Source organism: Cervus elaphus, chromosome 9 (genome assembly GCF_910594005.1).
Source record: "Cervus elaphus chromosome 9, mCerEla1.1, whole genome shotgun sequence".
Taxonomy (NCBI): Eukaryota; Metazoa; Chordata; class Mammalia; order Artiodactyla; family Cervidae; genus Cervus; species Cervus elaphus.
This window is the reverse complement of record NC_057823.1, coordinates 10,778,860-10,806,015: the sequence shown is the minus strand read 5'-3', so window position 1 is coordinate 10,806,015 and position 27,156 is coordinate 10,778,860. Positions and strand designations below refer to the sequence as shown.

The following is a 27,156-nucleotide window of genomic DNA, read 5'->3' as shown; positions in this document are numbered from 1 at the left end:
GTGAATGTATGAGTGAGTGCATGACTGTACAGAGGGAATTGTTCATCTGAATTAATAAGGACTTTCTGATCTTCCAGGGGTGCATTCAGAGGGCCACAGACAAGACTCAGGCACAGAACTGCCCCAAAGCTGCTCACAGTCCAAAACAGATGATCAAATAATAAAAATGATAGGGATTCCCTGCTTGGGAAGCAGTGGAGGAGCTGAGTTGAGTGGGAGGAGAGCGAGGGGTGGGAGTGGGCAGGAGTCTTGAGTGAGAAGTTGAGGAGCTAAGCCACTTCATATTCCTACCAGTGCTGGGGAGCCGTGGCCAGATTCCGAGCAGGGGAGAGAGAGGGCAAGAGCTAAGGAAGGCGATCAGAGTCTGGTCTGGGCCTGCCTTGGCCTCCCAGAGATTCCTAGAGAAAGACAGCCCAGGTCCATCTCGCCCTGGTGGGCCAGATCCACAGGGGCAGGTGAGATGACAGAGAAGAGACATAGAGGAAGAGATGCAGAGAGTGGGGGAGAGAGACAAAGAGATACAGGGAAAGTCCAAAGGGGGAAAGACCAAAAGAGATGGGGAGACAGGAAGAGGAAAATGGAGAAACATATAAAGAGGCAGAGAGATGGAGAGAGACACAGAGACAGTCACCCAAAGGAAGACAGAAGATAAAGACAAGGAGACAGACTGGTCAGACAGAGGTGGGAGTTATCCAGGGAGGCCCCCAGGGGTGGCAAAAGACGGGGTGCGGCTCTGACCCCCAATACCCGGAGGGACCCAGAAGGAGGGGGAAGAAGGGAGAACAGGCGCCTTCTCTGCCCACCTCACTCCTACTCTCACCCACCCGCCAGCCCTTTCAGCCCACCCAACCACAGACGGGGAAACTGAGGCCAGTCCGCAGGCCAGCCTCACCCTTCTAGGCCAGCGCTGTGCCCGCTTGCCCAGGCGGGACCAGTATCACCAGGTTAAAAATGGAAATGGGTCTGGCTTTTTTTTTTTTTTCCCTTTGAGAAAATCCTAGGCCCAAATAAGGCTAGGGCTGCGGGGAGGCCGGTGAGCTGGCCAAGTCCTCCTGAGCAAGCAAGCAAGTGGCGGCTGGCCCAGGCGGCCTGCGTTTGGGCCTCCTCCAAGACTCGCCCCGCAGCAGGGCGGCGCACCCCGGGAGCCTATAAGGGCCTCTCCACCGCCCCGGCTGCTCACTTGAGCCACAGCCGCCGCAGCCCCCTCTGCGCCCACGGCCCCCCACCATCCAGCCATGGAGGCCATCAAGAAGAAGATGCAGATGCTGAAGCTGGACAAGGAGAACGCCATCGACCGGGCCGAGCAGGCGGAGTCGGATAAGAAAGCTGCCGAGGAAAAGTGCAAGCAGGTGATGTACCTCTGCTGGGCCGCGCCGGGCTGCCCAGCACCCTCTCTGAGCTGGTGAGGTTCTGGGGCGGAGGGTGGGAATCTCAGGAAACCTTAGGACTTGGGAGACTAGGGCTGAGACAGGGGTGGTGCTCTGGCTGAGAGAGAGTAAGGGGACTATTGTCTTCCCCAGAGGGGTCCCTGGGCTGGGAGAGAGGGGGCCGCCTGGACCCACTTCCAGGAAGTCCAGTGGAAGCAAAGTGAGTGAGTGAGAGAGTGGGAAAGTGTGTAAGAAAGGGAGGGGCATTTGTGTGGGCTGCTTGTGTCTGTGTGTGAGAAGATGAGTCTGAGGAGGTGTGTTGGGGTGAGGGGATCGCCACGCAGGGTGTGGTAGAAGGGGTGGTTTAGGGCAGCTGTGTGTATGTAAAAGGTATTTGTGTGTGTCTGAGCATTTGCGTGTCCACATGTGTTGTGTGTGTTCTGGCTGTGTGGAGGCCTTAAGGTGACTGAGAATATGTGTGCCGAGGAAGGCCTGAGTGTGTAGCTGTTGACAGTGGGTGTGAATAGGAATGGATGTGTTTGTGAGTCTGAGTGTGTGTTGATGGTAGTATTGCCCTGGGTTTTATCAACAGGGGACGAGACTAGCTGTGTGTTCTTGTACAAATGTTGACATGATATTGATGAAATTGTGTGTGTCAGGGTGAGTGTGTGTGTGTGTTGCGGTGACTGCATTTGGGGCTGGCATGGGTGCGTGTGGGTTTGTCAGGGTATGTGTGTGCCGATTGCACGGTTGTGTTTCTGTTGGGGTATCTGTGTGTGAGTGTGGGTGACAGGTGCCTGTTTCAGGGCACACCTGTTTCAGGTGTGACTGTGAGTGACAGATTGGGAAGTGTGGCCGAGAGTATGGGTGTGTGGTGGGGCAGCTGATGAGGGTTTGGGGCCTGGGGTGGGTAGAGATTTGAGGGTGCACTTGAGAATCTCAATGTGTCTCTGAGGGTCCCCTTGCTGTGAGCTTGGCAGGGGAAGGTGGGGGTGCCTCTGGCAGGCAGAGGCCCTGGATTCAGAGCTTTGGGGACAAGATTCCCAGGGGGCCTGGACAACAGGGATCCATCAGAGAGCCAATGGAAGGGGGCTGGGCTGGACAGTCCCAAGACCTTGGCTTGGGGCAGAGAACTGGAGTCAGTTGTCTGGGTCTGGGTGGTCAGAGTAGCCAATAAGAGGAGGGAAGGGGATCTTGATCCCTCCCAGAGTAGCCTGCCCCACCTGGGGTCAACTGCCAAGCCCTGGGGAGCTTCAGGGTCTCCGATAAGCCCCAGGAGACGCCCAGGATGGTGACTCCAAGTGCTCAGCCCTGCCCATCCTGGGCGCCAGGCCAGCTCAACAGGTAAAAGTGGAGACTCTGAGCTCAGATTGGCCGTGTTCACAGTTCAGGCACTGGGCATGCTTGCTGCATGCTAAGTCACCTCAGTCGTGTCTGACTGTTTGTGACCCTATGGACAGTAGCCCAACCAGGCTCCTCTGTCCATGGGGATTCTCCAGGCAAGAATACTGGAATGGGTTGCCATGACCTCCTCTAGGGGGTCTTCCCAATCCAGGGCTCAAACCCAGGTCTCCTGCATTGCGGGCAGATTTTTTACCGCTGGGCCACCAGGGAAGCCACCTTCACCTCTGTGCCTCTGTGGCTACATGTGTGAGATGAGGAAGTGACAGTGTTGCTTCCCTTACCACCGTCGGAGGACTAGAGGTGACTAGACAGGTGGAGCCTTTGGCATGGTACCCGGCACAGTGTAAGCGCTCCATGAACTCAGGATTCTTTCCTACCCCACCCTACTTCCCCTTTGGGCCTCCCCATCCCCCACTGTCCCGGAGCTACCCTAAGTGCGCAGTAACATATCCGCACAGGACAGCCCCACCCGCAGTGCTCCCTGCCACAAACCCTCCTCCCTCCCTGGCAAACACAAACGCCCATCCTGTGCTGGCCCTGAGCTGCGGCCTCCATCCATCACTTAGCACTTACCATGAGGGCTCTGAGACAGGGCATGGCAACCCACTCCAGTATTCTTGCTCGGAGAATCCCCATGGACAGAGGAGCCTGGTGGGCTACATTCCATGGGGTTGCAGAGTTGGACACGACTGAGCAACTAAGAATTCAGCATGAGGGCTTTAGCCAGGGATTCAGATAAAAGCAATTTAACAGCTCTAATTCACACTAAGGTGTGAGTGACTGATATAGCACATTCTAACAAAGCAGTTGTTCAGTTGCTCAGTCTTGTATGACTCCTTTGTGACCCCATGGACTATAGCCCGCCAGGCTCCTCTGTCCATGGGATTTCCCAGGCAAGAATACTGGAGTGGGTTGTCATTTCCTTCTCCAGGGGATCTTCCCAACCCAAGGATCAAACCTGAATCACCTGAATCACAGGAGAATTTTTTACCACTGAACCACGAGGGAAGCCCCAGGGCAGACACGAGTCCAAAAGGGAAGGCTCCTCAAAGCATCCCACCGGCTGCATGGCCAAGGAGGCGGGGATAGGGTCTCTGATCTCCAACTGGATTTTCATTCTGTTTTTTTGTTTTTTTGGGTTTTTTTTGGCCCAAAGCTGCCTACTAGGGTGGTGCACGCATGCGTGCTCAGTCATGTCCGGCTCTTTGCTACCCCATGGACTTGTGCTCACATCCAGGCCAGATCATCTAACTCTGTAACTAGGGCACATTGCTGCCGCTCTCTCACTGAGTTCCCTCAGTGTTCTCATCTGAGAAATGGGGGCAAATGATGCCTCTGATAGAGGGTACGTCAGATTCCAGAGGTGCAAAGCAGAAGCCCGAGCCCCATAGGGCAGATAGCCCATTCTGCCTGGGAACAAAGGCAGGAGATCATGAAAGGCTAAGCTTATTCAGAGTGCCCTATGCATCCGGAGACCAGAGAGCATGGGTCTTGGGCCAGCCTGACCCTCAGGGACCCTGCAGCAAAGCCCCCATTCCAAGCCCTCTCTGCGCCGTGTGGGAATGGGCCGGGCCTCCCTGGCCTGCTTCCTGCCCACACCCCTCGCAGGGCAGTGACATCCGCCCCAACTGGCCTTTGACCCCACATCCTGCCTCAGCCCAGCCCAAAGGCCCCATTTGCAGGGACTACGGTCTGCCATCCATGACCTTCCTAGCCATTTTACAGGCAGAGAAACTGAGGCTCCAAGAAGGAAGTGACTTGAGGGAGACCTTGGAAAGCCAGTGCAAGGCTCAGCCTCCGCAGTGAGACATCACACGTCCTAGGTGCTTTGTGCGTGTGCAGTTCAGAGGGACAGGAACCTGACCTGTGTCAGCTTCACTTACTTTTTCAGACCTGGCTCCAACCAGAGGGACTTGCAGTTGTGTCATTGATTCATTCTGCAAACTTCCTCCGGGATTCAGTGGTGAACATTGAGCCTAGCTCTGTGCTGGGTGGTACTGGAGCCCAGGGTGACCTAAGCCCCAGGCCTGTTTCTCAAAGGGCCCCAGCCCCAGAGGGTCTGCTGCCCTTAGTCACTCAGCCCAATCCGACTCTTTGCAACCGTTTGAACTGTAGCCGCCAGGTTTCTCCGTCCAGAGGATTCTTCAGGCAAGAACACTAAAGAATTTCCTCCTCCAGGGGATTTTCCCAACCCATGGATTGAACCCCCATCTCCTGGGTCTCCTGGATTGCAGATGGATTCTTTACCAGCTGAGCCATGGGGGAAATCCCTAAGGGGGACAGAGCCAAACACAGAGGTGTACCCCTGCCCCAGGGGTCAGGGTGGGGCCAGAGGGTGGGACAGGGACTAGGGGCCCAGTGCAACAGTGCAGACCACCCAGGGGAGGGACCTGGGTGGGGAGGTCAATAGGAGGAGGGCTTGCTGGGCCATGAACACAGCCTAGCCTAGCGGCCAAGCAAGCCAGCTTTGAAGTCAGTCTGACAAGGGTTCATAGCCCTCTCTGAATGGCCTCAGGCAACTCCTGTTTTCACTTAGGGACTGTTTATCCTTCTGACCTTCCCTGGTGGCTCAGATGGTAAAGCGTCTGCCTGCAATGCGGGAGACCTGGGTTCGATCCCTGGGTTGGGAAGAGCTCCTGGAGAAGGAAATGGCAACCCACTCCAGTATTCTTGCCTGGAGAATCCCACAGACAGAGGAGCCTGGCAGGCTACAGTCCATGGGGTCACAAAGAGTCGGACACAACCGAGAGACTTCACTTTCACATTACCCTTTTGTGACACTGGCACATTCTGTTTCATAGCCCCCTGTCCCCTTTATCACAATCCCCACCCTTTATTGTCCAGAAAAAGTCATCAAAAACAATCTTGACACCCATCAAATGAGCCCAATGCTGCAGAATTTGCCCTCAGTCGTTCATGTTATAAGAGCATTGTGCCTGACATACAGCACCAAGGAAATGCTGCTATAGAAAAAAAATTTTTTTTGGCCACCACAGGCAGGACCTTAGTTCCCTGACCAGGGATTGAACACGTGCCCTGTAGTGGAAGCAGACAGTCTGAACCGCTGGACTGTCAGGGGAAGTCCTAGCACCTAGGAAATGCTGTACCATGCAGGGCTGGAAGGAAGTCAGGTGGATGTTGGGTCAGGCTGACCTGTTTCTTTAAGGAAACTGGCTCATTTTCTCAGTGAAAGCGGAATTTCAAAAGCAGCTGCTAGAGTGCTGGAAGGCCACCAGATCAAGGCTTCCATTTCGCAGATGACAACAGAGGCCAGAAAGGGGGACAGGGTCAGACAACGGGGATTTGGAGGTCAGCCTTCCCGGCTCCTTGCCTAGATGTCAAGGTCAGGGCCAGTGAACCCTGTCGTAGGTGGAAGCTGCAGCCACCCTCCTCCTCCTCCTCGGATCCTCCACCTCTTTTCCATTCCTCAGCTCATTAGTAAGACACTCAGAGGCCTAGGAATGGGAGCGGGAATAGCAGCCCTTTCAAGAATCTGCATGTGTGCACGCACACGTGAAACACATACACAACACACACAGCACCTGGCACATTTCACACATCGTCTCAGGAATGAACAGGAGCCACAGAGGGCTGCAGAAAAGTAGGTCAGTTAGGAGGGCTTGTTCAGATGTGGGTTCAGATCCAGTGCTGTGTGACCCACGGATAGTCACTCCACCTCTCTGGGCTTTCTGCCATGAGGAGGAAGCAGGAGGAGGATGCAGGGCCCATGCGGGCTGTCTGCTCACCTTAGAAGCATGAATAGGACCAGGGGTCAAACCACCTGAGACATAAAGTCAGATCAAAACCTGAGCTGGACTGAGCACCCCAGGCCAAAGTTAGGGGCCGGAGGGGGAGGTGCAGAGGGAAGGAGGGTGACATAGAAGCTTTCTGAGTTGACCCTTGACTGGTGTGGTGGGGGGTGATGGAGAGGTGAAGGGGTCTTTGTATTCCATAGGGCTTCTCAAACTGGGGGTGCTGGGAGGGGGCAAGACTTTCTGGATAAACGAAGAGGACTGAAAATTTGGGGAGTGTTTCAGACATTTTTATTAAACACAAGTCAGACTGCAAGAACTGAAAATCTCTAACCTGAATCTCCCAAGAAAGTGATCTCTAAGGAGTAGCTCTCTTCCAGTAAGCTCCACAAAGTCCCAGGAGTGGGGGACAAGGGCAGGGGTTGAGCCTTTCAAACCTTCAGGGTATTTTGTGAGAACCACTCTCTTGGGCAATTGGGAACCACAGCAGGTCCTAGGTTGGCTCCTTGGGTCAGGAAGATCCCCTAGACAAGGGAAGGGCAACCCACTCCAGTATTCTTGCCTGGAGAATTCCATGGACAGAGAAGCCTGATGGGCTACAGTTCATGGGGTCACAAAGAGTGGGACACGACTGAGCAGCTAACACTTTCATTTTTTCACTCTTTTGGGCAATAGAGAGCCATGGCAGGTCCTTGCCAGAGGTAGGGTCAACATAGACTTAAGAAGCTTCTCTGGCTGCCAATGTTGGGAAGGTTGAAGGGAGGGATGGTCCAGGCCAGAGTATGACTCCACCGGGGAGGCTGCAAAATTGAACCCGAGTTTCTAGAAAACGTGTCGGGACTTGTTTCTCAAAAGCTGTGATAGATTCTGCAAGAGTACTGGGAGACCCCCCCCTCCACCATCACCACCACCAAAAAAATATAAACACATCTGGTCCCAGGACTAGGGAAGGATGTGAAAGCCATGTTAATAGGTACCAGTGGTACATTTAGTGAGTGGGGCAGAACATTGTTCTCCCTGTTTCACAGATCAGGAAACTTGGATTCTTGTGAGTGTGGGGGGCGCCCCTGCACCTCGAGGACGGGGCCCCCCAGGCTGATGCGTCCCCCGATCTGTCCCCAGGTGGAGGAGGAACTGACCCACCTCCAGAAGAAGCTTAAGGGGACTGAGGATGAGCTGGACAAATACTCCGAGGACCTGAAAGACGCGCAGGAGAAGCTGGAGCTGACGGAGAAGAAAGCCTCCGACGTACGTGCCCAGTAACGGGGGCGTCAGCGGCCGGGCCGGGCCGGGCCGAGCCAGGCAGGAGCCCCGGGGCCGGGCGGGCGGGAAGCGCTCGAGGAAGAGGAGGAGGAAGAGGAGAAGGCGGTGCCTCCCGGCGCTTTCTCCAAATAAGTCCCGAAAAGGGGCACTTTCCAGCAGCTGCGGCCAGCGGTGCCGACGTCAGGCCCTCCCCCAGCGGTGCTGACGTCGCCTGCCCGGCCGGGTGACCTCATCGCCCCGACGGCGGCCGGGCCGGGGGCGGGGAGAGGCGGGGGCGGCCCCGGCGCAGGCAAAGGCTCGGGGGCCGGGGCGCGGCTGCTGCAGCTCTTGCCGGAGCCTAGCCGAACCGAGCGCCCGCCGCTGCCCGCCGCCCGCTGCGTGCGCCTCCGCGCCATGGCTGGCCTCAACTCCCTGGAGGCGGTGAAACGCAAGATCCAGGCCCTGCAGCAGCAAGCGGATGAGGCGGAGGACCGCGCGCAGGGCCTGCAGCGCGAGCTGGACGGCGAGCGCGAGCGGCGCGAGAAAGTGAGAGCCCGCGCCCCGGCACCGCGCGCCCGGGCTCCCGCACCCCCGGCCCCGCCGCGCCCGCCTTTCTTCCCTTCTCCCTGAGCCACCCGCTCCCTGCCCGCCAGCCGCTGTCGCCCCCGCCTGATCCCACTTTCGCACCCTCGGCCCCAGCGCTCCGGATCGCGGACCGGCTGCAGAGATCCCATCCTCCACCGCCATTCTCCTTCCCTGGCCTGGGACGAGGGGAGGGGGCGCCGCATCCGGGTCGGGCGGGGCTGGTGGAGCGGGAAATGGGGGGGATGGTCCGGGGGGGGGTGCGCGATCCCGGAGTGGGGAGTGGAGGTAGGGGGCACCCTGCTGCCTTCTGACTCGCCGCCGCTGGCGCCCGGGTCCGGGCGGGGGAGGGCGGGGAGCTGCAGCTCCACCTAGGAGCGGGAAGTGAGAGTGAAAACGTTGAGCTTCCATTGTCTGGGGTTGGACCGGCCGATACTGGGAGTGGGGGTGGGGGCGCCGCACTTTCTCGCCACCTCCAGGGCTTCCCGGTTCCTGCCGAACTTTCCCAGCTGTTCCCAGGGGCGCGGCAGCTACGTGTCTGCTCCAGGCGGGGGGCGGAAGTTCAGTTCCCGAGCCGCCGGCCTTTCCCTCCCCAGATGGTCCCCTGCGGGAACGAGGGCCGCGCGGGACCCTGCCTGGCTCGCGAAGACCTTGGAATGTTAGCTCGGGGCCCTCGATCCACGGTCGTTTGTGTGCGGCCGCTGCAAATGCGAGGCCCGGGGCTGAATGGGGGGGGGGGGGGGTTCACTGTCCTCTCTTCGTCCCTTGATGGCCCCTTGGGATGGGACAGGTGGTGGCCACCTCTGGGAGTGGAGAGAGATCTGTATCCCAATCCCATCCTATCCCACTTGGTACTTGACTCCTAGGAGGAGCGTGTCTCCAAAGCCGGGGTGACAATAGTGCCCCCCCCACCCCCACCCCGGCAGGATTGCTGGGAGGGACTCTGGAGGAAAACCTCTCTGCCTGGCATATAGTAGGTGCTCTATTCCTGCGCTTTTCTCCCCGCATTCTACCTTAGAGGGGCTCACAGCCTGGTGGGGGCCAGGGGAGTCAGATAAGGCTGATTACCACGCGGGGCGGCGGAGGGTTGTGTTCTGCTAACTGGGAGCATGACAGAAAGAACCAGCCAGTGGGATAGGCTTCAAAATGGAGGCTGAGCAGTCTTATAGGAATAAGTAAGAGTTTGCTGGGACAAGAGACTGCAAAGACTCAGAAAGAAAGTTGGAAGAAGAGTGTGGAGGCCCAGGGTCTCGGAAAGCTGGAGTGTTGAGACTCAGGGTGGGGACCCCAGCAGTGGAAAAGATGCCCAGGCAGAGGGCACTGCTGTGGGTGTCGACAGGTCTGGGTAAGAATCGCCCCCACCCCGCAAAGAATTGTTTCCGTGCTCGCTGTAGTCAAAGCCTTTAATCCTGCAAGGGCCGCCCTGGCGTGAAGAGCCCTCAGAAACCTGGTGTGAGCCTCCCAACAGTAGCTGGTTTGGCCTCTTTCACACACGTAACCGGCATAACCCTCCCTCTGATCTCATCCCAAGCCATCTCGCTGGAGGACAATTACTCCTGCTTAAAAATGGCCCTCAGCTGTGAGCCAAGACTCAGGAGTGGGACCATCCAGTTGGGAGGAAAGATGTTTTTGGAAAAGTTTCGAACTTCTTAAAAAGTTCACTTTTCAAAGCGGGCTTCTCTTGGTCAGGAAAAGGGGAGAAAGCCTTAAGAAGGTTCCTGGGCAGAAGGAATGAAGCCAAGGGGGGAGGGGAGGCCTTTTTCAGTCTCTTGTAGAGAAAGCCAAGAGCCGGCGTGTGGCAGACTTCTGGGTCTGCCTCCCGACAGCTGGTTTAGATTTTTGTGTGATTAACCGACATCTTCCTGTTGCTTTGCCACATGTATCTAGCAAGCCTCTTTTACCTTATAAGGAAAATCCTTTGTAGAGTGTAGAAGCTTTGATTGCAGGAAGGGGTGGAGCCCAAAATGACTAGCAGTGACTAGCAGTTTTTCAAGAATACATATATATGTATATCTGTACATAGAAGAATATATCTCAGAACTATTTCCGTTCCAGATAGTTGAAAATGTGCCAAAAGCATGGTTGTCAGGATTCAGAATCCTCCATAAAAGGAGGGGCTCTTTAAAAAAAAACAAAACCTACTCATGAATCAAGCATCGCCGCATGATCTGAGAAATCAGTGCCTTGACTACTGATGGGCGTGAGGTTTCTTTGTGGGGTGACAAAACTTTTGGAATTAGATGGTGGTGTTGGTTACACAATTTTGTAAGTGTACTAAAAAAACGTTGAGGGGAGGAGTCCGTTCCTGCTCCAGTTGCTGAAGGAGTGAAGATTCATCTAATTTTAAGAAGAATAAAAAGCACCCACTCTTTGGAAGGAGTGGGTGACAGTTCTTAAAATAGCTCATCAGTGGTTTAAATGGATTCTCCACACTGGTGTTCCGGAGGAAGCTGTGATCAGAAACACCTGCGGGAATTTCCTCTCCCTCCGCAATTAGGATAGTGGAGCTAAGAAAAGTTTCCTGATTCTGTGTTTTTTCAGCAACTCTGGCCTCATTCTGTTACTCCTCTAATTTTTTACAGCCCTCCCCCATTTGGAGATTCTTTATTTGTCTTGTTCTGAAGAAGCCAGGGTGACTTTATACTTCTCCCATCAGTTGGGCCCTATTTTACCAGTTCTCAATACTCCTAAGTGTGAGGCCTCAAAGCCCCCACAGGACTCAAGAGTGTAGATTTGGCAAGGGAAGAACCTTGGGCTGGGGCTCAAGAAGCTGTTCCCTGCCAGCTCTGGGACACTGAAAAAGACTGTTTCCCCTCTCCTGCCTCTCTCAGTTTTCCCAACTGTAAAATGGGTGAGATCCACGAGGATTAAATGGGGGAGAATCATGGCAGCAAGAGCTGCCCTTTGTGGGACTTCCCACATGCCAGCTTCGATGCCACACCCTTGCATTACAGTCCCCAGAAAGGTATGAAGGAAACGGGCCCTGGGATAGGCTCAAAGCAGGCAGGGAGGCTGCCTGCTCAGTGCCACATGGCTGAACACTGGCGGGGCGAGGATTCTGACCAGTACGTTTTGATCCTCGAATTCTTGCTCTTATGCATGCCAACGTATTTATTACCTTCCTTGTAGGTGAAAAGCCAGTAAAGCCGTTCCGCCATCTCTCCCGTGCCTGTAACCAAATTTTCTTTGCTTTCTTATATCATTTTGTCCCAACATCTCTCAGCCAGCCTTGATTAAAGATGGAGTTCCAGTTGGGCTGCCCCGACTCAGCACCCCCACCCCAGTTATATACGGCCAGCATATAACTGAGGCATCCAGAGTCTTGCATTTGTCTTAACATTCAGGTGGCTAGGAGCAGACCTTGTATGACAGAGTGAGCTTGTTGCTTGGTGGCCTTGCTCTCTAGAAGTCCCATGGAGAGTCCAGCACCATCCTCTTAGAAGATACAGCTTGCTTCTCTCTCTGTCCTGTATTGACTTGAGCGCTGTGCTCCCTCGAGTTCAACTCTTTGCAACCCTACGGACTGTAGCCTGCCAGGCGCCTCTGTCCATGGGGATTCTCAAGAATACTGGAGCGGGTTGCCATTTCCTCCTCCAGGGGATCTTCCTGACCCAGGATTGAACCCACATCTCTTGCTTTAGCAGATGGATTCTTTACTACTACTGCCACACCAGGGAAGCCCGTAATGACTTGAGAGCCTGTCCTATTGGGAGAGTGCAATGACATTTGGGGGAAATTCACATTGTCCAGAAGAGACAGTCTGAATTCCTTACCGCCTGGATTCCTGGGTGGGCTTCAGCGGGGGAAGCATGTTAGCTGGAGAAAAGGGCACTGTGTGAGTGGAAGGCTGGCTGACCTACGTCCTTCTTAACCTGGTTCTGCGTCTGACCTCCCTAGGCCGAAGGTGATGTGGCAGCTCTCAATCGACGCATCCAGCTCGTTGAGGAGGAGTTGGACAGGGCTCAGGAACGACTGGCCACAGCCCTGCAGAAACTGGAGGAGGCGGAAAAGGCTGCAGATGAGAGTGAGAGGTAAGGACGCTTTGAACCCGGTGGCATGAGCGTTTACTTCTGGGAAATTGGGGTCGTGCCATACTGCCAACCACCGGAGCTGGGGTGAGAGTCAGTAAGATCCCGGGGACACACATGCGTACACATACATACAAATGGGCAACAACACCTTGTAAACCATCCTGCTGTGTGTGGAGGCATTTGATGTGGCGGTTATGAAGGAAAGCTACCACCAGAAAGAGGAAGGCAAAAAATGGGCAGATGTGAGACTGTAGCTGTGACTGTCGTTGGCAGGCAGTTCTCAGAGCGCTGTGTGTCCTGTTCTCTGAAAGTCACTGTGCGTCTGGTTGTCAGCAATCTCAAGACCTCAGTTTCCAGGGTGATATGAGAAGGCGGGGGATGAAAACTTGGAATGGGCTGTCTGCAAAAGTGATTATTAGCAGTGCTTCAGGCTCTGGGTCACTGGACAACTATGTGTCGGGGACATGCACGAACCACTCCGATTAAAGTATTTGCAACTGATAGCACTTCTTACCTCCAGGGCATTCTCCTGCTGCCTCCAGCAGGGTGCTGTGTCCTCATGAGCAGCACGCCTTGGTGCAGACTCTGGAGGACTATGGGCAGATTGTGTAATTCACAGAAGCGGCCATCTCCGTGTGGTGGTCAGTGGGTTCCTGGTGTGGTGGTGGTGTGGGCTAGGCTGGTGGTCCTCACATATCTGCCACAGCATCACACCAGAATTCACACTGGACTCGTCCACCATAGTTCAAGTTTCCCAGGTGGCACTAGAACCCGCCTCCCAGTGCAACAGATGCAGATTCGATCCCTGGGTTGAGGAAGATCCCCTGGAGGAGAGCATGGCAACTCACTCCAGGATTCTTGCCTGGAGAATCCCATGGACAGAGGAGCCTGGCGGGCTACAGTCCATGGGGTTGCAAAGAGTCGGCCACAACTAAAGCAACTTGGCACATGGGCACCATAGTTCTCTGGTAGAAACTTCTCCCAAGGATCCATTCCTGGTGGTGGGGGCTAAACCAACTGGAGAATCTTGGCGACTGACTTTTTGAGTTGCCTAAGGGGGAGTTTGCCGTACAGTGGAATAGCCCTTAGGAGGGCACAGATCACGGTGCGGGCTCTGCTTTAGCCACTTCATAGAGTGAGAGGGCAGTAGTTCAGGGCAGCCACGTGGAAGTATGAAGGATCCAGTCACAAGTTGCTCACGGCTGTGCCAGGGGCCTCAGCTAGGTGCTTCCCTTGTTCACAGTCACACCGGCCTGGCCAGGCATCTCACTCATTTCTCACACCTCCCCAAGTCAAAAGGCCCTTCGCTTGTTGGTATCATGTTACCAGCAGCCGTTGATGGCGCCCTTGTTAGAGCCTGATGTTTAGGTGGAAGGAATTCTATACTTGGGAGCTGAAGAATCTAGATCTAAGTCCTTCCACTGCCATTTACTATGGGGCCTTGAGCTAGTCCCTTTGATCGGCCCCTTGACTGCAGGGGATTTTCCAAGCTTGCTGATCTCAGGGCCTGGTACAGGCTTGCATGCTCAGTTGTGTCCAACTCTTTGTGACCCCACGGACTGTGTAACCCCCCAGGCTCCTCTGTCCAAAGAATTTTTCAGGTAAGAATACTGCAGTGGGTTGTCGTTTCCTCTGCTAGGGGATCTTCCCAACCCAGGGATTGAACCCAAGTCTCTTGCGTCTCCTGCATTGGCAGGCAGATTCTTTACCACTGTGCCACCTGGAAAGCCCAGTACGGGCCTGGAGAGTGTTTTGATAGTTAGCTGAGAATGGCAGGGACAGTCCGAATGGAAGTGTTTATTAGAAGTATAATAATGGTCCTCCGTGGGCAGGCCTGACACACACTGATACATTATACTGGGTTGGCCTCTTCTTTGGAGATATCTGAGTTTAGCATGTCCACTCCACACAGTGCAGGCCACAGTGAGCTCCATTTCGTGGTCAGAAGTGGTAGGGCACTTCCAGCTGTTCCCAGGACACTGTCCTACCCCTAGTGGACGTATCCACTTCAGTTCAGGCCTTCCTCACCCATCACTTTGTGGATATCTGCCTCTTACCTGGTCTTCCCACTGAAGTCCCAGCCATCATTCTGGTTTCCATTCACACTTGTTTCTGAAACCTTCCCGTGGTTCCCTGTTCCCTCGGAGAAAAACCCTTAGCCTGTCATTCAGGCGGCCTGTGGTGCAACCACCCTGACTTCCCTGCCATATTCTTTCATTCCTCTGGGGCTTTCTGTTTTTCTGAACTTTTTATTTTGTATTGGAGCATAGCCAATTAACAATGTTGCGATAGTTTCAGGCGGACAGCAAAGGGACTCAGCCCTACATATACATGAATCCATTCTCCCCTAAACCCCCGTCCCTTCCAGGCTCCCACATAACACTGAGCAGAGTTCCCTGTGCTATACAAACAGTCCTTGTTAGTTACCCATTTAAAATCTAGCAGTGTGTGTGTGTCCATCCCAGACTCCCAAACTCTCCCTTCCCCCCAGCAACATAAGTTTGTTTTATAAGTCTGTGAGTCTCTTTCTGCTTTGTAAGTTCATTTGTATCACTTCTTTTTAGATTCCACATATAAGGGGTGTCGCACAATATTTCTCCTTTTCTGTCTGACTCGGGCTTTCCTTGTGATCCAGCTGGTAAAGAATCTACCTGCAATGTGGGAGAACTGGGTTTGATTCCTGGGTTGGGAAGATCCCCTGGAGAAGGGAAAGGCTACCCACTCCAGTATTCTGGCCCAGAGAATTCCATGGACTGTATAGTCCATGGGGTCACAAAAGAGTCAGACACGACTGAGCGACTTTCACTTCTGTCTGACTTACTTCACTGAATATGCCAACCACTATGTCCATCCATCTTGCTGCAAACGGCATTATTTCATTCTTTTTAAAGGCTGAGTAATATTCCATTGTATGTATGTACCACATGTCCTTTATCCATTCTCTGGGGCTTTCTTGTATATCGCTCTCTCTCACTGAAGAATACCTTTCCTCTCCTTGTTCACTTGTGGACTCTCTTCTGAGAAGCCCCTTGTGATATACAAACACACCCTCCCTACCCCACTCCTCACCCCAATGCAGTAGAATCCATCATTCCCACAGCCAGGCCAGCCCAGACCTTCGATCAGATCCTGGTAACTGTTGGCGTACAAGTCCCCCTCGTCACTAGTTAGTGAGAGACTATGGGATAGGAGTGTGGACTCCAGAACCACATTACCGGGGTTTGAATCCCAGCCCTGCTTCTTACTGGCTGTGTAACCTCGAGCAAGTTACTTAGCTCCTCTATGCCAGTTTCTTCCTCTCTGAAATAGGGATACTGTACCTATTTCTAGGGACAGGGATTGTGAAGTTTAAAAATGGTGCCTGGCAATCAGCAAAGATGCACATGAGTGTGAGCAGCTCTAGTTGCCTCTTTGGAGTGTGGCTCTTAGTAGGTGTCAGTGAAGTGTTTAGATGAGTTAGATGCCTGAAGGTGTGCAATGAGGTGGTCATGTGTGTGTGGAGGCAATGACAGGTTCTGCTCCTTGCAGAGGGATGAAGGTGATAGAGAACCGCGCCATGAAAGATGAGGAGAAGATGGAGATTCAGGAGATGCAGCTTAAAGAGGCCAAGCACATCGCCGAGGAGGCTGACCGCAAATACGAGGAGGTGAGTGGTGGGGAGTGGGGCTGGCAGATGGCAGTAGCAGGAAGCGGGGAGGAAATGGACCTGTGATAGGGAAAACCCTGGGGCCGTCTAAAGGAAATTCTGTGACGGTCAGACAAGTGGGGACTTAGACTTAAAGGGGAAACCAAGTGATCAGATCCCTTTTTTTTGTCCTCCAGCTGGGCGTTAGGCTAAAATGGGGAATTGTGGTCCCCGGCCGTGGGTCTTTAGACCACGAAAGCTCAGTTGCTCCTTCTGCCTGCCCCCATGGCCCTGTCTCTTCCTTCCCCTTCCTGGGGCCCACAGGAGAGAATTTAGTTTCGGAAATTAGAGTTGGAGCAGCAGCAGAAAGCCCCAAGGTTGCTGGACATGGCCTTGCTGTTTGCTCCGGGTGGGGATGGGGTATTCTATTAGATGTGGCTCTGGGGGTCAGTCTTAATTGGTCCTTCCTGTTTCTGCAGGTAGCTCGTAAGTTGGTCATCCTGGAGGGTGAGCTAGAGCGGGCAGAGGAGCGTGCCGAGGTGTCCGAATTGTGAGTGGCAGAGTGGGGTTGGGTGGTGCCCAGCTCAGCTCCAGACATGGTGGATGGGGGTTGGTCGGGGAGCTGGGAGGGAGTAAGTTATGTTGGGAATGGATACCGACCAGGGCCTCTGGTCAAGTGGATGGGTATCTGGGACTCATCCTTCAGTCCCTCCTCTCTGCTTCCCTGGCTGACAAAGAGTGACAGGCGACTGTTCTCACTGCCCTGGGAAGTACCGCCCACGTGTTCACTCTTGCCACAAAGGTATTGGGAAATACAAGTGTTGGGCAGTAACTGAGAAGCCCAGAAGTCCCGTTTTCCTAGAGAGGAATCCTCAGGAGGCTGTGCCTTCTTAAGGGAACACTGAGGGCAGGCTGCCGTGTCTGTGTCTAAGTGCCTTGTTCTTGATGTCATTGTTTGGCTAGGACACATTCTTGGTGGCAAGGAAAGGTGAGAAGCTTGACCAGAGTCCCCACAAGCTCCCTTCCCCCCACCCCCCACCACAAAACCCCAAAAGCCTCTCCCCTCAGACTCGGGTGGGGACTCGAGCTCCCCAGAGCATCCCTGCAGTGCTAAGAGATCTGGTTTCCGAAACCCATCCCAGGCCTGCTTCCTGGCGTGTCCAGTGTAAACTCGGATTGCCGCCTCCCAGCCTCCTGCACTGCGTCTCATTCTTAAACACCTTCCGGAGTCAGCCTCATCAATCGTGGATTTCACAAGTCCCTGTTGCCTCAGACTTGGCGGGAGCCCAGAGAGCTTTACAAACCTCCCAAACACTCCTCGGCCTGCTGCGCCTTTGCCTGGCACGATGGGGTTTTGACAAGTACACAGCACTGTGTCTCAGAGAAAGCCATTAACATTTTTCCCCACATTCCTTCTGGGGGCCCCTGGCAGTGCGGATTCCTCCTTTAGAAAACTTTTTAGGGAGACTGTGGTTTGTACAAAAAGATAAGACACCAAAAATCTTCTCTTGTCTTTGGGCAGAAAATGTGGTGACCTGGAAGAAGAACTCAAGAATGTCACTAACAATCTGAAGTCACTAGAGGCTGCATCTGAAAAGGTTGGTGGTTGGCTTGAGCTGGAGGGTGATTTGCTGGCCTTTTTTCTTCCCCCAAGGAACACAGGAGCGTGCCAGGGTGTCGGGGATCTGACCTGTGTTTGCCAACAGTAGCTTTGGTACCCAGCAGCCAGGTTTCCTTTTCTCCTATAGAAAAGGGTGTCCAATGGCTAGATTTCCCTCTTTCATAGGGTCTTAATGCCAGCTTTTATCTCAGCCTCCTACGAAGTTGGGCTTATTTATCTATTTATTTATTTTGGCCATACAAGGCAGTGTGTGGGATCTTAGTTTCCCAACTAGGGATCAAACCTATACTCCTTGTAGTGGAAGCGAGGAGTCTTAACCTCCGGACCACCAGGAAAGTCCCTGGAGATGAATTTAGAACCTGAAATGGGGGCCTGGTCAGGCTCATCTTAGGGAATTCTGAGCCTCCTCATGTACATACAGAGCCTACAGAGCCGCACTCTCAACTGCATCCCTGGGTTCCTCCAGAAATACTTTCTAGAAGGTTGAGCAGCAATCACAGGTGGAATTGGGCTTTTTTGTTGTTGCTGCTGAAACAGTACCCAAAGTAGTCATTACAGGAGAGAGCATTAGTCATTACATTAGCAAGAACGTACAGACCCTTCCGTGACCTTCCCTCCTCCCCTCCCAACCCCTGCTGTTGAGTTCCTCTTTCTCAGCTCTTCCTCACTCTCCCTCCTCCTCCTCCCCTCCCGTTGCACTGAACTCGTTTCACAGATGTTCCATGTTGGTCCCTTCCACTGCTTTCTTTGAAGCTTCTGTCCAGTCAGCCTGGGATGGCTGCCCCCTTTTCTCTCTGCTTGGCAACCCCCTGTCCACCCCTCCCGGATTGCTCATCCAGGTTAGGTATTTCTCAACTGCATAGCCCCACCTACTTCTTTCCCTATCGTGAGGGTTGATCACATTTATTATAATTAATTGCGTGCCTTCCTCGCTAGATTGTAGAGACAGGGACTCTGTTGGTCTCCTTTAGAGCTGTGTCATTAGTCCCAGCGTGGTGCCTGGCGGGTATTTCATGCTGGGCTAGTTGGTGAATAAATGTGGGTATGTGAGAGACTGGTCATTGGAAGAGATGCTATGGTGATCTGCTCTGGAAGAGCTTGTAGTCTAGTTGAGTAGAAGGGTTGACAAAGTAATTAGGGTGTGGTGGGGCTTCCACAGAGGGACTTTGGGAAGCTGGGAAAGGTGTCGCAAGGAGGTGACCTTAGAAAAGACCATAGAGGCTTCCCTGGTGGCTCAGTGGTAAAGAATCTGCCTGCCCGTGCGGGAGACAAGAGTTTGACCCCTGATCCGGGAAGATCGCACATGCAGCTGAGTTTATGCACCACAGCTATTGAGCCTGCGCTCTAGAGTCAGGAGCTGCAACTACTGAAGCCTGAGCACCCCAGAGCCTGAAACACGAGAAGTCACCGCAATAAGAAGCCTGTGCAGTGTGCCTACAGAGGAGCCCTCCTCGCTTGCTACAACTAGAGAAAGCCCTCACAGCAAGGAAGACCCAGCACAGCCAAAAATAAATAAATAAAATTATTAAAGGGGGAAAAAAAAAAAACTATAGGGCAGGATGCCAGCCAGGAGCTCATATTCCAGAATCAGGTTCCAGCTGTGGCTCGGTCAGGTAGTAGCGATGTAACCCTTGACAAATTAGCTAGCTTCCGTGACTCACTCCCTAATCTGTAAACTGGGATTGGTGTTAACAACACAGCTGGAAGTTGATAAAGGTTAGCTAATACTCACCTGAGTTGAGCCTTGAAAGACAAACATACCTTCTGACAGACAGCAGTGAGGAATGGGACATTCCATGCCTGGGGGCCCAGATGTAGTCAAGGGCTGGGAGACCAGAGAGTACTCAGAATAGGCTTAGGAAGTGGCAGGAAGCTGGTGGGAAGTGGGGTTGGAAACAGACGACGCCAGCTGCGGTGGAGGGCCTTGAGAGGCATGTTTCCATTCATTCATCTGCCTCCATCTTCACACGTGTATCTTGAGTTGTCAGCTCAGGTCTTGAGATCAGTCCCATCCCAGAGGGATCCCCTCCCAGACTCTCTGAGTTTCCCACACATTTCATCTGCCTGGAAAGGTGTCTGTCTCTACTTTGCTGCTTAGGCAGGTTCGTAGCTTCAAGCACGCGCTTTTCTCCGAGAATCGGGGAACATGCATTCTCTTGTGCTGTCCCCCCGCTCCCTCCTTTTTAAAAAGTAGTGTTTTGATCTCTCCCGCAGTATTCTGAAAAGGAGGACAAATATGAAGAAGAAATTAAGCTTCTGTCTGACAAACTGAAAGAGGTGAGTGTGATTCCCACCCAGCTGGTTCGGGATTCTCCTGGGGTTGGTCTTGAAGCAGTCCTAGTGACTTCTTCCTTCTGCCCTAGGCTGAGACCCGTGCCGAATTTGCAGAGAGAACAGTTGCGAAACTGGAAAAGACAATTGATGACCTGGAAGGTATGAAATCACCATCTAATTGTGTTTGCTCTGCCTCCCCCTTACACGACACGTACAGTCAGGGGAAATCTGGGAAGGCTGGTTTGGGCTTCATCCACGTCAGGGGAGCAGAGTGATGTCACATCTGGAAGTCTGGAGCCCTGGGACAGGACAGTGCAAAATCAGATTCAAACTAGGGTTGCCATTTTTCCAGAACTAAAATATTTCTGCGTAATTAACTCCATATGTAAGTACAGAGATCCAAATATGGCTGATTTTTTAGCTCTTTAGAGTTTCCTTCAATTTGCTCATTTCTGAGACGCCTCACATTTTTTAAATGCCTTGCATTTTTTACGGAAACTCTCTCCCAGAGAGCGCAAAGCTTATCACAATATGAGAAAATGGAAATTTAGAGACTGTAGAGACCTGAATAAAGACTCCAGTCTGTGAGTCTGGTGCCCACGTATCCCAGAATTTCTTGAAGTGTTTCATCTTTAAAAAAATTCTGTCCTGTGCTCTTCACGGAGTAACCCGGAAATTCCAGAATCCTGGAATTTCGGTTCTCCCAAACTGCCTGTCCCTCCCAGAAAGGGTACAGAACTCGTTCTTCAGGCCATGTGTCCCAGTGTTTGGTTTGGGAAGTGAGGTTTCCATATAAGGCAAAATGCCCCATTCCAAAGTGTGACCTTCGGGCCGGATGACATCACTGAAAGTCAAATAACCTGGGATGGGAGATTGGTGGGGAGAAGCTCTCACCATTTCTAGTCACCACTCTTTCTAAAGTTTCACTATGGCTAATCCCCTGCAGAACTTCACTCCACTGAGAAATCACTCCGTAGATCTTATGTTTTCTCGTTTGTTTTACATGAGATACAACCTTGTCCCAGTTCATGCTTTGTTTTCTCACTGTTTTTTCTTCCTCTCAATGTATATCGCTCCACTCCAACCCTTGAATTCTATATTCCGTACCTCTTCTGAACTCTCTCCTTGGGGACCTCTGCCCTCTAGATGAGCTGTACGCTCAGACGCTCACATACAAAGCTACCAGCAAGGACCTGGACCACATGTTCAATGACACGACCTCTCTCCTGAGAGGCGGCTGGGATGCCACCCTCTGTCCTAGCAATACTGAAGTCTGCCTTCTCACTGTGGTACCTCCACTCCTGTGGGCTTCTAGAAGCTCCAGTTTCCTGCCTTCTGGTTTGATCTTTCAAGCCTTCTGCTGCTGAGTCTGTGACTGTGTGACTGAAATAAAGACAGGCCGTCCTCATCTTCATGCCCTCTCATTTTCATTTTCTCCACTTGCTGCCTTTGAGCTGTGGGCTTTGAGATAAGGGCCTTTGAGGCCCTTAACCGTGACTGCAACCAAAAGTGAGTGGTTCAAATGAAGAGCTGGTTTCAAAAAAGAAAATTATGCTCATATGATTCTTTTCTGACAACATAAAAACAAAAGCCAATTTGGCCTGAGCTCTCAAATGTATTAGCTATATTAACTGTATCTGCATGCCACTAGCAGTTTTTCCTTACATAGAAATTGTTTTGAATGGAGACCCATCCAACCTCTTGAGCAGCTTAACAGAGTCAGCAGAACATGCAAAAACCAGCCGGCTTATCTCTAAAAAGAAGCTACCTTGGGATGGCACTTCATCTGTGGATTCAAACAGCAGCAATGGCATTTTGGTCTCCTTAGTCCTTTTCTCTCGTTTTCTCTGTGTTTTACTTGGAGAATGGTGTCTGGGGTTCCCTATGTCTTCATTGTTCATGAAGCACCTCTTCAGCTCCCAGTCCTGGGAGGCAGCTCACCAGAGAAGCTCACCTCTATTCCCTACCCTTAGAAAACAACTGCAAGGAATTAAGGGGCATCCCATAGCAGGGCAAGGGGATGGAAGCTGCTAGAATGCCGAACAAAGGAATTGAGGTGATTCTTGAGTTCCAAAGCAACTTTCCTGAGCAATATGTATCTCCCCTCATAGTTAACTAGAACCAGGAACGTTGGTTTAGTGAGGGCTCATGAAGTTTGTGTATGGGTGTTAAAAACCTCTAGGGACCAAAAGCTCATCAGTTTCCCCAAGAGAATCCACAAATTTCAAATAATCTATCCGGTTCTCCCCTGCACCCCACCACTACCACCACCTCAAATTGTCCCAGAAACACTGACATTTTGAAGTCCAAGCCATCTTCTAGATTGCCCCCTTGAACATGAAAGTGGCATGAAGACTTCTGAGTAGATCATTTATTTTTGGTCACCATAACTTATTCCTCATCCAGTAATTTTTTTATTCAGTTGGGAACCTTTGTCACAATTCTTTATTCATTTCGGCAAAATACAACTTTACTAAACTACCCACACCCTTCCACCCCCAACTTTCCTCTGTTCCTAACTGCCTTCCCCCCTGAACTTCTGCGTAAACCACTCCTGTCACATTGCCATGCATGTGACCCTGGAAAGATTAAATGCTGTAGGGGTGGGTGTTTTTTGTTTGCTCTCTCCAGGTATTTGTTCCTGGAATTTTTCCAGACATATGTAGCCTCCACCCTTTGAAATAACTGCAGCCCTGCCTATCCAGTCATTCTACCTAAGCACCTAGGTGGAACTTCAGAGATTAGGGCTATGGTGGATCTACTACTACCTGTTGACTGTGTGGTGGGCTGGGTGGAGGGCGGGGTTTGCTGTCACACTTGTCAAGGGCAATTAACACTTTTAGGGAAACTTACTTTCTCTCAGACCTAATAACAAAGTAGATGCCGGGAAATCCCAGTGGCAAGGTGAAGTGAGGTCGGGATTTGGAGTTGGAATACCTTGCTTTGCACCCCAGCTCTGCCATTTGAGCTGTCTAGCCCTTTTCAGCAGAAATAAAAGTGATAGCTGAGTTCCTAAGGATTAAATGAGATAACTGAGAAGAAATGGGTTCGCCTGCAGTAGGCAGTCAGTTACTGTGTTAATCCAGACTCCACAGGCCCAGGTCACTATTCTCTGACAGAATCCTCCCAGATCATAAGTCACTAGTTTTTTCTTAAAGTATCACATCAAATGGAAGCTTCAGTAGTTGTAGTTGCAAGATGGCCATCTTTGGCAGTCGTTTTCTTTCTGAATATTTGCAAGCTGATCATATCACATTTTATGAGGTATTTTGCTTTCCTCTGGTATTTTAATGAGTCCTGGCCTAGTCCCTGATCACCCATTACTTGTCGCAAACCAGTTTTCTCTCCTGCTCTGTCATGCATCGCTCTAAGTGGCATCTGAGAGTTTTGTTGATTTGTTTGGTTGGGGGGGAGGGGGTCGTTTGTTTTCATTTCTTTCATCAGCTCAACCGTTTAATAACGTACCTGTAGTCTGGCTTAAATTTCATTTTGCATTTACCTGGAGTTTGACTGCTGTGGACACATAGATGGACGTGTACAAACAGTAACACAATTATGCCTGGAATTTAAACAGCTATTCTCAGAAGCTCCAAAGGAAAGATGGGTTATAAGATTATATTTCCCTTCCATAAGCTCAGGGACTAACCAGCACTAGAGAGAAAATGTATTAACTCATCCATATCTCAGACCAAAAGCTTGTGTTTATGTAGCATTTTTAAGTTCTGAAGCATTTCTCATTTGTTTCTCATGATAACCCTCTGCCACACAATGGTATTACCCCCATTTGACAGATGGGGAAACTGACACCTAGAAAGTTTAAATGACTTAGGTTAAGTGGCATTTACCTCACGGGGCTTAAGTCAGGTGTTCTGACTCTAGGATTGCCAGATTTAGCATATTAAAATACAGGACACCCAGTTAAATTTTAATTTTAGCTCTGCAATGAATAAATTTTGAGCATAAGTGTATTTCAAGCAACATTTGCAATATGCTTCCATTAAAATTTTTATTTATATGAAATTCAAATTTAACTGAGCAGCCTGTATTTCATTTTCCAACCCTAACTACCAGATTTGGTTTTTAGTGTCTAGAAGTCCATGGTGTTCTGCTATAGTTAAAATGCAGAGTACTTTCTCTGCTCTTTCACTCTGGCAATGTGGAGCTTAGAAACTTTTCCCCCCTTTTAATAAAGACGCTTATTAATTTGTTTTTCCCTCATTCTTAATTTTCACCAGAAAAACTTGCCCAGGCCAAAGAAGAGAACGTGGGCTTACATCAGACACTGGATCAGACACTAAACGAATTAAACTGTATATAACCAAAACAGAAGAGTCTTGTTCCAACAGAAACTCCAGAGCGCCGTGTCTTTCTCTTCTCTTGTAAGAAGTTTCTTTTGTTATTGCCTCTTCGCTTTGCTGGAAATGTCAAGCAAATTATGAATACATGACCAAATATTTTGTATCAGAGAAGCTTTGAGCACCAGTTAATCTGTTCCTTCCTTTTTTCCAAAATGACACCAGTTTTTTCAGCTCTATTTTTAATCCTTAAATTGCATATATTCCTAAGGTAGGCAGGGTATTTCATATTGAGCATACATACTCTCTTTTAAGACTGAGGGCATTTGGTTCCTGGGAGAATAGACAACCCCACACTTTCAAAACACAGATTCTGATGTCTAGTCATGGGTCAGTTTAAAACGTTGGAGAATGTCCACCATTGGTCACGTGGTAGGAGGCCAGGGATCGTCACATTAAAATGGGTGGGGATTTTCCATCCAGACCAAAGTGGGGGTGGGGTTACTGTGGGAAGTCATAAACCACAGAGAGGTTAACCTGATCATCCCGGCTCTTTTCCGCACTCCACCGTGCAGAACAGAACAAACATCCTCTGAGCAGTCAGCATGAGAGTGCTCAGAAAAGAGTCATAATAATTACCCAGATGTTTTTTGGATAGATCCTTGATATGCTCTTCTCTATGTTTCTTTTGCTCTAAGTTCTCTGAGGAGCTGATGTCTTATTCCAATAATGACCCATGCTTATCTGCTCTGATATGAGGCCATCCACTCAGGAGGAATGAATGTTGGAGAATTCAGTCCTATTCAGAGAAGCAGTCTTTTTCAAAACTATCAGTAATTGAGCAAGACTGTTTTTCTGTGAACAAATATTAGGCAGAATGGCCCTCTCAGACAGCAAAGTAAAAACTAAAAAATTGGCATAACTTCATCTCTATACTCACGAGAATGGCAAATTGGAGATTTACTTATCTAGATTTTTAATTCCTTCTTCAGGACCAAGTTAATCAAAGACCGAGAAACTCCTGATTAAACTGGATATGGAGTATTTTGTACACAGGGCATTTTGTTCTGTTTCTGCTTTCTCAGTTAACATCTCAGAGCTGAAACATTCCACATTCCCCAGCAGTGTGGGGGCCAACTCAAGTTTACAATTCTGACTAAAAGAATCACCCTGCTTCTAGCTTATCTGAATCCTCTGCCCCTCACTCCTATTTATTAAGCGCCACACTACCCAGGAGATACACTAGCAAATTGTGCAATTGAATAAAACCCACTTTCCATTTAGATTCTTGCAACTGTATCATATGTAATAGTATCACTTTTTCTACATTTTGGTCAAATAAATTTTTACATAAACTCCAATTTGTGTGAATTTTAGAATGTGTGGGGACATAACACAGCATTTTGGCTCAACAAATGTGAATGGAAAATGCCAACAATTCAACAAATATTTATTTGCTAGGAACATCCCCTTAGTATTCATTGTCAGAGGACTAGAGTGAGGGTAGACTAGAGGCAGGAAGATCAGCTAGGAGAATATTTCAATTAATCCAGGATATAGTGCTTGCCATAATGGAATAAGAAGGAAGAAGTGATCTTAAGACTTAGCTTATTGGGTGGCAGGAACTTAAAGAAAAACCTAAAGGAGAAGACTCTTGAGAGTCCCTTGGACTGCAAGGAGATCCAACCAGTCCATCCTAAAGGAGATCAGTCCTGGGTGTATATTGGAAGGACTGATGTTGAAGCTGAAACTCCAATACTTTGGCCACCTGATGTGAAGAGCTGACTCATTTGAAAAGACCCTGATGCTGGGAAAGATTGAGGGCAGGAGGAGAAGGGGACGACAGAGGATGAGATGGTTGGATGGCATCACCGACTCAATGGACATGGGTTTGGGGGGACTCTGGGAGTTGGTGATGGACAGGGAGGCCTGGCACGCTGCGGTTCATGGGGCTGCAGAGTCGGACACGACTGAGCAACTGAACTGAAAGAAGAAAAGGTCAAAGATGATAGCAGTTTCACTACCTTAATTGCTTTGATATTTGCTCTAAGATCTGATGTTGAGGAAGGAGAATAGGGAATCAAAAGGAGAAATGAAAGCCTTTAATAAAGATATTAAGGCAAGCAATTTTTTTGTCACCTAGTACAATTAAAAACATTTCCTTCATTTTAATTCAACAGTTACGCTGACACTGTGAGCTTGTTAAGCTGGTAGATCAAATGAAGTATAATGCAGTCCTCTACCTGCCCTACCATTGCTGGATTGAAGTTCCTCATCTCCCCCCTACCCCCCTTGGCCTGTAATCTAATCTCAGTATACTGTTTTAGTCATCCTGGTGCCTCAGCACTTAATACAAGTAATGTTTGTTAAACTGACCTGTCTCAGCTCTTGGGGAGTACCCAATCCCATAAAGTGTGAGTGGGACAGAAGGTGAGTTTAGGACCAGATTGTGAGGACTTTATCCTGCCAATAGACCATGGATGGATATGGGATAAATGTTTTAACTAAGCACACTGAAGGGCAGAATCTGGATTAGAGAATGATCAGGGAGACTAGTGGAGAGATGTGATGATCTGACAGGCAACAGATAGAAGGACAAGATTTAAGAGCCAATTAGAACCTCTAAAAATGAAAAAGTATCAAAGGCAACTTAGGTCTCACTCAGAAGATAACTCAAGCTAGTGTGAGTAGAAGAGAACAAGTTTAGTTGTGGATATAATGAGTTTGAGGTATCTTTAATAGATCCAAAGGCAGATACCCAGAAAGTAGTTGGGACATAGAGGGATGGCTCAGCTATGGGCTAGAAATCACCCAGCATGGAGATAATAGGAGCCAAGGAAGTGAATAAGATCACCCTGGAAGCAAGAACAGAGAGAGAACCATGAGGAACAGCAATATCTAAGAGACAATCAAAAACCCCTCAAAAGACTGCAATGGAATCTGAGAAGCAGCACCCAGAGAAG

General features: G+C 50.7%; 1 protein-coding gene across 2 annotated transcripts; it reads left to right on the top strand.

Moving 5' to 3' along the window:
- Positions 1 to 1,067: 1,067 nt before the first annotated feature.
- Positions 1,068 to 25,554, top strand: TPM4 (tropomyosin 4). Of its 2 annotated transcripts, XM_043911114.1 has the most exons (9): positions 1,068 to 1,349; positions 7,646 to 7,771; positions 12,245 to 12,378; positions 15,907 to 16,024; positions 16,483 to 16,553; positions 17,526 to 17,601; positions 19,839 to 19,901; positions 19,988 to 20,057; positions 24,134 to 25,554. In XM_043911114.1, exons 1-9 carry the CDS (start codon positions 1,236 to 1,238, stop codon positions 24,214 to 24,216), a joined length of 855 nt encoding a protein of 284 aa, XP_043767049.1. In that variant the 5' UTR covers positions 1,068 to 1,235; the 3' UTR covers positions 24,217 to 25,554. The 2 variants fall into 2 exon arrangements, with proteins under 2 accessions (XP_043767049.1, XP_043767050.1); XM_043911115.1 differs by lacking the exons at positions 1,068 to 1,349; positions 7,646 to 7,771 and adding an exon at positions 7,961 to 8,311.
- The last annotated feature ends 1,602 nt before the right edge of the window (positions 25,555 to 27,156 follow it).